Here is a 10,984-nt window from a genome sequence, read left to right as displayed (position 1 = left end):
CAAAAAGGAATAGCACTTCAATAGGTTATCACTGTATATTATTTAAATAGGCCATAAATTAAAGGTATCTCATCATCCCACACTCTTTGAAATAACTTGTCTTTATTTCTGTGGTCTTGTAATGCATTCCCCTAGTAACTATAACTGTGCTAGCATCTACATTATGGCGTTGTTATAGGGTACAGCAATTGTGCTAAATTATGAGCGTCACAGATTTCTAGACAGTGACGTAATAGTGCCAGGATGTGATGCTCCATGACGTTCTGGACAATATAACAATTTTGCTGGGGTGAATTTACCCACTGGTGTTGCTGTGTAGCATGAATGACATTTGTAACCGTAGGTAGAATGGAACCACACCATATTCATCACAGGATGTTGCCTGTAGGGGACGCCATGGTAAATATTAGGAAAGCCGCAGTTACACAAGTGTCCTAAATAGAAGTGATCTGGAACAAAGGACAGCATTTACTTTTCCTCTAAAACAGGCTGCAACTTGGGAGTCTCATCCATCTTGCAGACAAACCACCCTTTAGCAAGAGGTCTTTAATCAAGGATTCTGCATCCATAGAAGGCATCTGACTTTTTCTTCTTTCCCCTGTTTCTTTCCTTGGCTGTCAAATATATTTGAGGGTATTCCTCTGGTCATGGTTCATATCACTATTTAATGGTGTATTTGGGTTAGATCGGCCAGCCGATCTTTTGAAGTAAATCTGAGTTGGGCTTGTCTCAACTCCCATCTGGTACCTAGGGTGCTGTTCTCCAAGAGCCCAATCCTGCTTAATGCCGAGACCTTGTCCAGTGTTAAAATCGGAGAGAGTTGAAGGCTCTTAGTACCTGGCAGGATTGGGCCCTACAATTTCAACTTGTTTCTGTTTTTTTGTGATAGCCTCGTCTGAAATCCGTGTTTCCACAGTAAACAAGTTGGGAGGGGGAAATCCATAGAGTTCACTTTCCTGTGCTGCTGCTTATCAAAAATCTGGTTCATAATAAAGCTCATCCAAAAGATAGATATATTTATTATCGTGCTTAATGCTTTGAATTTGCTCTTTTAAAATCTGGGCGAGCCCATTATTTTATTTTTTTATTAGATGTGAAGGCGCTCTCCAGCCTGTGCTCCATCCTTTTCATATTAGTTCTGCATCAATCCCTGCTCTGATTTTTTTAATCAAAACAGTATTCAGAATATGATTCCCCAAGATTATATTTTGAGAGATTTGCGATACATATCTTGCCGGTCTGACAGATTGCGGGGAGTTCTGAGCTGCCTGGATAATCTGCATCGGACTGCCTTGACCTTTAATAAAAGGAGAGTAAAATTAAAAAAAAATCTTAAGACTCGCAGCAGGTCACCTTAATGCAGTCGCCTGCCTTTAAAAAAACATACCAACGTGTTTAAGTATCCCTTCATCACTAGTTCCGCACTCATCTTTCCCAAACAAATAGATATGGACGTGTCTGTATTTAGTAGGGGCATCGCTGGAGTGGTTGGGTACAAATGAGTCTTCAGAAGATGGGGGTGTCTCCAGGGAAGGACCTAGGCGTGGCACGGTCCCGTGGTTCCTTGTCCTGATGGGGCTGTACGTTTTGCTCCTATGCTAGGTCACCATTCCCCACTGCTTCTGTTTTGCAGAAGCGTTTCAAGGGCTGGGATTATCAGGGGTTGCGTGTATCACCCCGCAACATGGCGCCCTTGACTGCCAGGAGTCCGAGGAGCCAAGAGCCCAGACATCTTTCATGGGCATGCCGTGGAAGTTGGGCTGCTTTGTGCATCGTAGCCTGCTTGCTGTGAAGTCCCAGTTTCTTGCGCAGCGCCCTTGCTCTGGTTGTCCACCGGCAAGCTACAATTAGCCAACTCCCTACTGCCTTGGACGGCAGAGTAGGAAACCATTAAAATTCAAGCGAAACTAGGACGCGCGTCAAAAACTGGCTTCCAACGAGAAGGCCAGAGGCCCCTTTTCACTAGCAGGCAACAGCAACCGGCAAGGCCGCCCTGATGGTCCCGGCTGGGTTCGGAGTGGGGAGAACGGCCTCTGGCCTTCTGGGGAAGGCGTCTGTGCCACACGAGGCGGAGAAGCGCCTTTCTGGGCAGCTAGGGCAGGAGGAGAGGACTTCTGGGAGTACACCGCTTTTGTATTCTCAGGAGAAGATCTGAAGGCCGCTTTGTATCATGAGATCAGCTAGCCAGGGTCCTTCCCTCCCCCCACCTTTAACCCTCACCCTAATGGTCGGAGTGAACAGACTGGGAATAGATTGTACCCCTACTTCTCCTTTCTGCTTCAGTGGGAGCTGCAGCTCAGGTGTGTGCGGGCTGGGCCTAGAGTGCTCCGAAAGGAAAGGAAATAAAGAGCCCAGCGTGAGAAGACGGGGCTGACATTTTAAGGGCGGGGGAAACTCCCCCAAAAAGTTTCCTGGGTTTGAATAAATGCCTAACTTTGGACAGAAACGTAAGGGAACCCCTCTGCTGCGCGTCCCAGTGCAGGAAATACCTGTCCCCTTTGCTGCGGGTGATGGGATGGGAGGGACTGAAACGTCGACTTGCGAGAACCCTCCGAATGGGCCTAATACTCTTTATTACAAGCACTAATCCTTGAAATCCGACTTGAAATAATGTTTATCTTCTCGCAGCTTAATTTCCCTGCCTCTAAGCTGTAGGTCACCGCAACAGCCTGCTGCTCCTGCAGTGCTGGGGTTTCCCAAGAATGCCTAAGAAAGTGTAAAAGCAACGTGCATGGGGGAAGAGGGAGTAGTATAAGTCTCAGTCGAGTAATCTTTGTCCTTCAAGGAAATAAAGTAGGAAATGGGTTGTCTCTTTCTAACAGACTTTTTCTATTCTAAATCCAGTGCTACCTGTTTGATCGCTAGTTTGTTTGAATCCCTCCAGATATGCAATGAACCTGTTTGTACGTTCCTTTTGGTTATTGCTTTACTGTGGGCATCAAAATACATAATTTCTGGGCATCCTGAAATTTAAAAAATTTACCATTTCCCACAAAATGCAAAATCTCTCAATAAAGCGAAAAATGCTCTGAAAGATAAAACCCTGAGGTAAAGGAGGGTTCATGCAAATCAGCGTAGAGGCAATCAGTGCAGAAATTCGTATCGAGGGGAAAGGGGATAGAATAGTTCTGCAGATCTTAATCAGGGTGATAAAGCTTTACAGGCTGTTTTTTAAAAGTCTCAAGAGGTCAGTTCAAACCTGGAAAGGTGCAAAATCTGTCCATTTTTCTCCTATCTGGTAATTAAAAGTGAAAGAAAGCAGTTTGATCCGCGTTCTAGTGGACATGAAGGTCTGAATGAGGAACTGTATGGATATTGAGTGTTAATTCCTATTAAGGTTAATGTGTGATCAGTAAATACTTCCGAATGATCTGTGTGTGACTTCTAATTAGAGCTTTAAAGTTCCATGTACAGGAGCCCACTCACTGTCCTCTGCATAGGCCACTTGAAATGGTTTCAGTTAGAATCCCTCAGGGATTGTTGTTAAACTGCAAGGAAACTTTCAGGGGCATGCCCAGCGGTCTTCACTTAAGCAAATCTCCCACTGAGTCCAATGGGAATGTTGTAAGGAATTAACTGATTGGACCACGAAATTGGAAAATTATGGCAACCTTTTTTACTTATGGTCTTCACAAAATCCCGTGCTGCTTCTCAGCATAAAAACTGAATTTGTGTGTTTCATACTTGGAAGGCATGATAATTAACTCGTGACAAACAGAGTGTGTACATCTTAGAGAGAGTTATTTACTCCAATTGTTATGCTTTTCAAGTATGAAACACTCTAAAGAAGGAAAACAGCTACGACGTTATGGAGGTGTGAGTCTATGATCATCATAGACATCATCTCACCCTACAGATTTACAGAGAGAGCGTGGGTGTGTTACACAAACCACTTCCAATCACTCTCCCTGATCCCTTCTCATTGATCTTCAGTTTCTCATCCCATGAAACACTTCAGTTCTTCTCGCTCACAAAACTATAGGATCTCCCCCTCAGCAGACCCACTTGTCTTAGTAGCCTTTGGTAAACATATAGAACTCTACTCGATATTCAGAATTGATTTCCCTGATTTATTAAGGCAGAATTCATTGGACTCTATTGACCACAAATGACTTAATGTAAATGTTGACCCTGGTGAACTTGGAAATAGCTGGTATCGGGTTGATCTATAGATGACCTCTTAATTACCACAGTTATTAATTTAAATTATTGCCACTGCTTCTAGAACCAGGGAACAAAGAAACATTCTTTCCTCCTCCCTGCTTGGTTTATTAGTCTGAACAGAAAGTGTTTGATGACACTTTTAATTAAACAGAAATAATGCAGAGATGCGGTTTCCTTTTCTTGTCTGCCTTGTAAAGTTCAACGCTGCTCTTTTAACTGAATTATGGTGATGACCCCCTAACAATGTCCTATTTTGCCACTGCAGACCAGTGGCTAGACTTTAAACTTGCAGGGGCACCCAATGTTTTTTTCCCAGCATGGACGTCTGGGACGAGGGGTGTATATTTTAAAAACAGGGGAAATCGTTCAGTTGTCCCATTTGTCATGCCTTTGAGCAGCTCAGACATCAAAAGTTCCTCGAGTTTGCAAGACGACTTTACAACATTCAGCTGATTCGTTTTAATTAGAGACTCTTAAAAATACGTTCAGCAATATCTTTGTACAATGACAGAAAATAAACAGCCCGGCAAATTTGCTTAAACAATACTCTTCTCTTTTGCCTCCTCAGCACAACACCGACAATATGATTTACAGACATATTTTACCAGAGAAAGAAGAGGGGAGAGATTAAAGTACTTTTTAAAAAAAGACAAGGTAAAATGTGATCAAATGAAGAGATTGGCCTTTGGGTAAACACGCTGATCACTGGTATTTAACAAATTACAAAGTTGTACATGGAACACGCTGATTCTTGAGGTGGGTCTGTTCAAACTTGGACTGATATAGGTGGGTGAGTGGAAAGGGAGAACTGGTTTGTAAACTTGTGCGAAACTACAATGATCCAGTGCATGAGACAAGGTCTATACTTTATTACAGTTCCTTCGCTCTTTTTCCAAGGGGGGATTAGTCTCATCCATTTTTAAAAAGCAAGTTGTGCATATGTTATGACCGCTTCTCCACGCAAGGAGAAGAGGAGCCGGAGTCACATTTAAAGCTTTCAAGGCGCAGAGTTCATTGTTGGCGCAGTATTTTTCAAGCCAAGAGCCTTGATGCTCAGACCCATCTTCAGGATTCTCACACAGGCGCTGGGCTAACCTGCTGAGAGGGAAAGAAAGGTGATGAAAATCGCACTGGCAGTGTTAAAATGTGCGCGCCGCGCCTTCAGAGACTAAAAAACTGTGAAAACATCCCAATTAATCGCATTTAAAATGATGGAGCTTCTCCCAGAACTAAATTTAGGTGCAACATTTGGGGGAAAGGCACAGTAAATGTCTCGGGGCAATTTGCTTGTTGAAAAGGAACATTTGGACCTAATTATCTGTGCGCTCAAATAACATTTTAAACTAATTTGCTAGAATAGATGTTGGTCCTGGGAGAAATTTCCCTGAAAAGCAGAACACAGGTACCATTATTTGTGACTATCTCTTCCCTGTCTATACATTGTAGCCAGCATCTGGTTCTTTCTCTCCCGCAAACGTTTCAGAAGATTCAATAAAACCTCTGAACTAAGCACTCCAATAAAACCATCTCGTTTGTTACAGGTAGGCTGTTTTAATAGGTCACATCAGTCATTAGCGCCCAGAAAGTTAGGCTAGACGAGGGGATCGTGTGTTTTGTATAATCTGTTTGTAATACTTTGAAACCCAAACAGTACCCTCTAAGCCCCAGCACGGATTCTCCCTGAAATATAGATCTTTTACTGACCCGCGGGCGAGCCCATACAATGGTTTAGGGTGCAGGAAAGTTAGTCACCTACCTCACCTCTTCAGCACTGGCCTAAAAGCTGTTCTCAGTTTATCTTTATGCTGCGCTACACAACCTTCCGTGAGATCTATGGCTCCTTGACTGGATTTCACATGTCTCCCAAACCCTGCGTATAGACACAACCAGTTGATGATAAATGTTGAAGCGTCACAACATACAGTCGCTTGGTCTTAACCCAGGCCAAAAGGGCTTTCCAGCTCTCTGAAATCCTTCCAGCCTCTTTGACTTTTTGGGCCTGCCCGCGTCCTCCTCCCCCACCCCAGCCAGGAGTTGGCTGTGCTAGAATACATATAAAGCCATAAGTTTATAACGTCACAGAAACGGGTCAGGCCCAGCAGCCAGCTCTGGGCTGCATCAAATTAGCAGGAGGCGTTGTCTGTTTCTTAAGGGACCGGTGGTGTAAACAAACGGGTTGGAAGAGAAACAGGCAGCCAATTGCATTCCTGGGGAAGGAGTCATTTGTTTAGGGTTTAGCATTGGAGAGGGTGTCTCTCCCCCCCCGCCCCCCATCACCAGCAGAGAAATATGGCAGTACCTTCCGCTCCGGACGCATACTGGCACGTCTCCGCCAGCACCGGGTAGGCAGCGCAGCTGAGTTGTAGAGACTGCAGGTTGAAAGCGGAGTTTCTGAAAATCTTGCTGGCCTGGGGTAGTTCTGGGAACGCCCGGTCCGGGAGGGGCTGGGCTCTCAGGCCCGGGAGAGGCCGCACCTCGGGGCAGTGTCCAGAGGCAGAGAGCCTTGCCCTGCCGAGCGCACAGTCCGGGCTCGCTGTCCTTTGCTCTGGGTGGGGGGGCCCAGCTATGACATTGGCACCTGCTGTGCGAGCTAAAGACCAGATTCGGGGCTTGTCTGGGGTTTCGTAGGGCTGCGCTTGACTCATGTCGCCCGCCACATGGGCTGCCTTTTGCCCCAGGGTCTCTAAGAAGCCTCCTTCCGCCCCCGACGTGATTTTGTTACAGGGGAGAGTGTGGAAATGGCCTGGTGGGGTCATGCTGCAGTCACTGGTCTCGGACTCGGCCAGAGCGGTGCCGCCGCTGGAAGCAGCCACCCGGGGCTCGTGCTTTCGCTCACTTCCCACCTTCTCTGCTTCATCCTCGTCTAAATCGTCCAGATCGCTGAGTCTTAATTCCTTGTCTTCCTTGAAGCTTTTCTGATCTGCTTTTAAAGATAATGAATGCGGGGGAGGGGAGACAACACATTAATGATCGTGTGAAAGGGCATGGGACGCTTTGGTTTGCGTTCGCAATGCGAGATGTTAATCGCGGACGCTATAACTGGGGGGTGATGCTTTGTAGAGCTAAAGACTTTTAATGCAACTTCCTACAGAGCCTGGCTTTGCTACTGTGTCTTTGAGATCGGGTCTGTCTCTTGTCTTGCTTTTTAAACCCCTTCCTAAGGAAGGCATTGCTATCAAGAAAAAGAAATGAATTTATTTCACCAGCAGACTCGCCAGTTCAATCCAATGCAAAGTCACTCGTCCTAGATGTCCTTCCCCCCCTACCTTTGCCTTCATTTTCTGTGACATATTCCTCTTCCTCCCTTTTGGTTTCATCTTTTCTTTCTTCTCCTGCTTTGTTCTTGGGAGACCAGGTCATTTTGTTTTCTTTCTTGAGCCTCCGTCTGGCGTTAGCAAACCAAGTGGACACTTGAGTCAGAGTCATTTTGGTGATGATGGCCAGCATGATTTTCTCCCCTTTGGTGGGATAAGGGTTTTTCCTGTGTTCATACAGCCAGGTCTTAAGGGTGCTGGTTGTCTCTCGAGTTGCGTTTTTGCGTCTGGATGAGCCACTGAAATCCACGGTCCCATACCTGCCATGAAATATTTAGAGAGGAAATATCACTGAATGGGAATACGCGGAAGTGGTACAAAATTAGCTTGACTAGTAAGCTGTCTATTGAGATTAAAGTTACCCAGGCTAAAAATTACTGGCTTCTGTTGGCCAGAATTACTTAGTTTACTTCACCCTCTAGGTATTTTCTTGTAATATTTATTTGCTCTTTAAAAAAAAATAACTGATGGTTTTATTTTCTGGTACAAACAGGGGGAGGGGAGGGGAGGGGAGGGAGTAACCATGTTGCGATCACGTCCCGTTGCGAATTCACCCTGTGTTGGGAGGTCAGAAGCAGTGTGTTACACCCAGTTTTAATCTTGAGTACCACGTGTCACTGCTTTAGCAGCAGATGTTGCCAATCCAATTTGCCTTTCCCTAGCACTTGATTACCGTCGCAATTACCAATGAGATGAGCGGCAAAGTTTTATTTTAGATGGCTGACTGCTGTTAGCCGGCCGCCTAGATTCTTTGTATAACATTTGTCAGCTAGGAAATCCCGGGTTTTTTTTTTTTTTTTTTTAATATCTGCTGCTGCACCACAGAGGGATATTAATGCTATTCGCAGTTGATCAAAGGGGTTTTACCTGTCGTACTGGTACTGCCCTAAGGAATGATCGTAGGGGTAGAAGGCAGCAGGCTGTGCGATTCCCGAGTGCAAACTGCTGGTGCCATCCTTAATTTCATACTGAGTGTTCTGGAAGGGAAGTAGCAGCTTTTGACGTTAACATGGATGGTGTTAAAATAGGAAATTCCGCCACTTTTCTGAATTAATCAATGGGGTCTCCATGCATTCCAATCTTCTGACGCCCCTGCTGTCTGTCTGAATCCCTGATGTCTTAAGGGGCCCCTTTGCTGCCTTTACACCGGGAGGACGATGCAATGCTATGTTTCTATTTTTTTGCTAATTTTTCTCCTCTGACACTCTGCCTCCCCCCTCAGCTCCCCACGTTCTAAAGCACAAGTTTGTCGCCTGTTGCAGGCCAGCTGACCCCCCCCCCCCTTCTCCCTCCCCCTATGCCCAGAGGTGGCAATATAATACAGGCTCCTGGGCATTGGACGAAGCTGGGTACATTGACTTCTCACCAGTGTGGTGTAAAGAGTTGATGGGTCTGTACTGTAAGGAAGGTAGTTGGCATAACTCTGGCTCGCTGCGGCTGCTGAGTAGGGAGAGCTGTACATCCCCAGAGCTGCATTGAGTTCCGACCGGGTGCTGGCCAGCAGCCTGTTTTCGTAAGAGGGGCAGCAAATAGTAGCTGCCTGGGCAGATGCCGAGGACACATCCGGCACCGATCTGGAGGCAGTTTCGCAGCAAGTCGTACTGGGGTTGGCGGACACAAAAAACTGTGGAGAAGAAAGAGCGAGCAGGGCGATTATTTTATACGCGGCACCACCAGAAAGAAGGTAGAGATGGAAAAATAATCCAAACAAAGGAGTGTCAACTAATTAAGGAAACTTGGCAATAAACAGTATGGGGAGCATGTGTAGTGTGGGGTAACTGATTAAAGCAAGCAAAACTTTAGGGAACCCCTTGCTACAGAACATTACAAAATATCTGTGTGACACCCCCTTACTCCTAAATCAGTTTACATTGATTTAAAGGCAAGAAGTGGCAATTGCAGATAATTTGACCATAGACCAAGCACTAAACATGTCAGATAATGCAGTCAAAGGCATCTGATTTCATTATGTTTAAAGGCACAGACGAAGCCAACTTCCCAAGGAAAGGGAGGAAAATCTTGCTGTGATCACGGTGTATAAATAATCCAGCTAAAATAAATTATGGATCAATTTACGGTATAGCAGCAATTTAGTTAATTTGGGGGCACTTTTGGAAGTCGCCCGGCAAAAATCGACACATTCTACTAAAAAGCAGTTAAAGGAAACACCGAGGAGCATGTCACAGATAAATCACACAACAATAACATCTAGTAAAACAAACCGGAAAACAAAAGCTCTGGCCGAATACTTTCTATGAGTGCACAACAGCTAGCCTTCGAGGCTAACACCACAGAGTAAAGGCTCAGAAGAAAACTCCTGCAAAAGCTGCGCCTCTCAAATGAAAGCTTTAAGTGAGTAACAGAGCTAATAGATCAGTACAGATTTGTAAATCAGCTGCATCTCGAATTTTTTTGCACTTAAAATTGAGTGACAGATCAGGTTCCTTGCCCTGCAAACTGAGGGCGGTTGTTAATATTTTTAAATCCTGCAATAACACAAGCGACAAACACATACACACATTTAAAAAAAAAAAAAGCCTCCAGATGTGCCCTTTACAAAGACTCTAAGTAAGGGGTGGGGGAAGGAAACAAGACATCTGGAATGCAGCAGCAGAATGTGATGAAAAGTGAGCGCTGACTTATCTTACCTGCGAAGTGGTGCTGTAAGGGTATCCGAACTGAGAGAAGGACATAGCTGCTCCTTATTTTGAACCATAAGCAATATTTCCCCCCCGGATCGATTGTAACTAAACCCCCTGCTTCAAGATGTACCTTCTCACATACACATTTCCACGTATTTTCCTTCCCCCCCTGCCCCCCTCAATTATAGATGATTGCACTTAAGAAAAGCAGCCAGGCATCTGAGGCACGAGGCATGGAGCCTGAAAGAAGGCGTCCCCCCACCTCCCATCCTTCTTAGGAACCTATATGTTTATATATAAAAATCACCCCAATGTATACTGAAAAAGGGAGTTTAAAAGAAAGGAGGCGATAACGTAGGGCTGGCAAGATAGGGAGCCTGCTTGTTGTATTATTTTCTGCTCTATAGTTCTTTAGCATTCATCCATGGAAGAGTATCAAAGTGACGTCATAGTAATTCCGAAACGCCCGCACCAGCAAGGCTCTAACAATCTTTGCCAATCATCTCGAACATCTAAGATGCACTCAACACTTGTTTCATGTTGTTTTAATGTTGTGCTGTGATGCACGTCGAAGGCAGGGACCTGAAAGGCTTTGCGGTTGGTCTCTCTTTCTCCCCCCCCCCCCCCTTTAAAACACAATCCAATTTTGATTTTGAAAAATAAAGGGGAGGGGGAGAAGAAACTTATTCCATTCACTAAAGTGTAACACAGCCCATTTCCCCCCCCCCCCCATCCCTGGAGCTTCAAAGAAAGAAAAGGGAAAGAAATGGCGTTTGCAGGTAGCTAAGGGCAGGGGAACGACGTACACAGGAGTTAACGGTGCTGCTCCAGTCTGACTTGGGGGGTAGATCTTACCCTCTGCCT

At 45.3% G+C, this 10,984-nt stretch overlaps 1 protein-coding gene and 1 long non-coding RNA gene across 6 annotated transcripts; both read right to left on the bottom strand.

Moving 5' to 3' along the window:
- Positions 1 to 381: 381 nt before the first annotated feature.
- On the bottom strand, positions 382 to 1,668 carry LOC137154043 (uncharacterized). Its single transcript, XR_010920040.1, has 2 exons — positions 1,388 to 1,668; positions 382 to 1,297 (listed from the first exon to the last, which is right to left on the bottom strand). It is a non-coding gene; the product is annotated as an uncharacterized lncRNA (long non-coding RNA).
- A 2,174-nt stretch (positions 1,669 to 3,842) lies between these two features.
- Positions 3,843 to 10,236, bottom strand: IRX6 (iroquois homeobox 6). Of its 5 annotated transcripts, none has more exons than XM_067551354.1 (7): positions 10,127 to 10,227; positions 8,845 to 9,102; positions 8,346 to 8,455; positions 7,431 to 7,738; positions 6,464 to 7,087; positions 5,926 to 6,034; positions 3,843 to 5,259 (listed from the first exon to the last, which is right to left on the bottom strand). In XM_067551354.1, exons 1-7 carry the CDS (start codon positions 10,169 to 10,171, stop codon positions 5,025 to 5,027), a joined length of 1,689 nt encoding a protein of 562 aa, XP_067407455.1. In that variant the 5' UTR covers positions 10,172 to 10,227; the 3' UTR covers positions 3,843 to 5,024. The 5 variants fall into 5 exon arrangements, with proteins under 5 accessions (XP_067407455.1, XP_067407464.1, XP_067407452.1 ...); XM_067551363.1 differs by having other exon boundaries at positions 3,843 to 5,262; positions 6,464 to 7,084; XM_067551351.1 differs by having other exon boundaries at positions 3,843 to 5,262; positions 10,127 to 10,226.
- Between the last annotated feature and the right edge of the window lie 748 nt (positions 10,237 to 10,984).

The sequence above is a fragment of the Emydura macquarii genome, unplaced genomic scaffold (assembly GCF_026122565.2).
Source record: "Emydura macquarii macquarii isolate MOO-44397 ecotype Brisbane River unplaced genomic scaffold, CSIRO-AGI_Emac_v2 contig_295, whole genome shotgun sequence".
Classification (NCBI taxonomy): Eukaryota; Metazoa; Chordata; order Testudines; family Chelidae; genus Emydura; species Emydura macquarii.
Note: the sequence above shows the minus strand (reverse complement) of the source record. Positions and strands in the feature narration are given on the sequence as shown.

Bases quoted from the DNA above. Each gene is read 5' to 3' on its own strand.
- IRX6 (XM_067551351.1), bottom strand. From the start codon at position 10,171: ATGTCCTTCTCTCAGTTCGGATACCCTTACAGCACCACTTCGCAG. The intron at 9,103-10,126 runs GTAAGATAAGTC...TCTTCTCCACAG, and splicing joins CTTACAGCACCACTTCGCAG to TTTTTTGTGTCCGCCAACCC. The intron at 8,456-8,844 runs GTGAGAAGTCAA...CTTCCCTTCCAG, and splicing joins CAACTCTTTACACCACACTG to AACACTCAGTATGAAATTAA.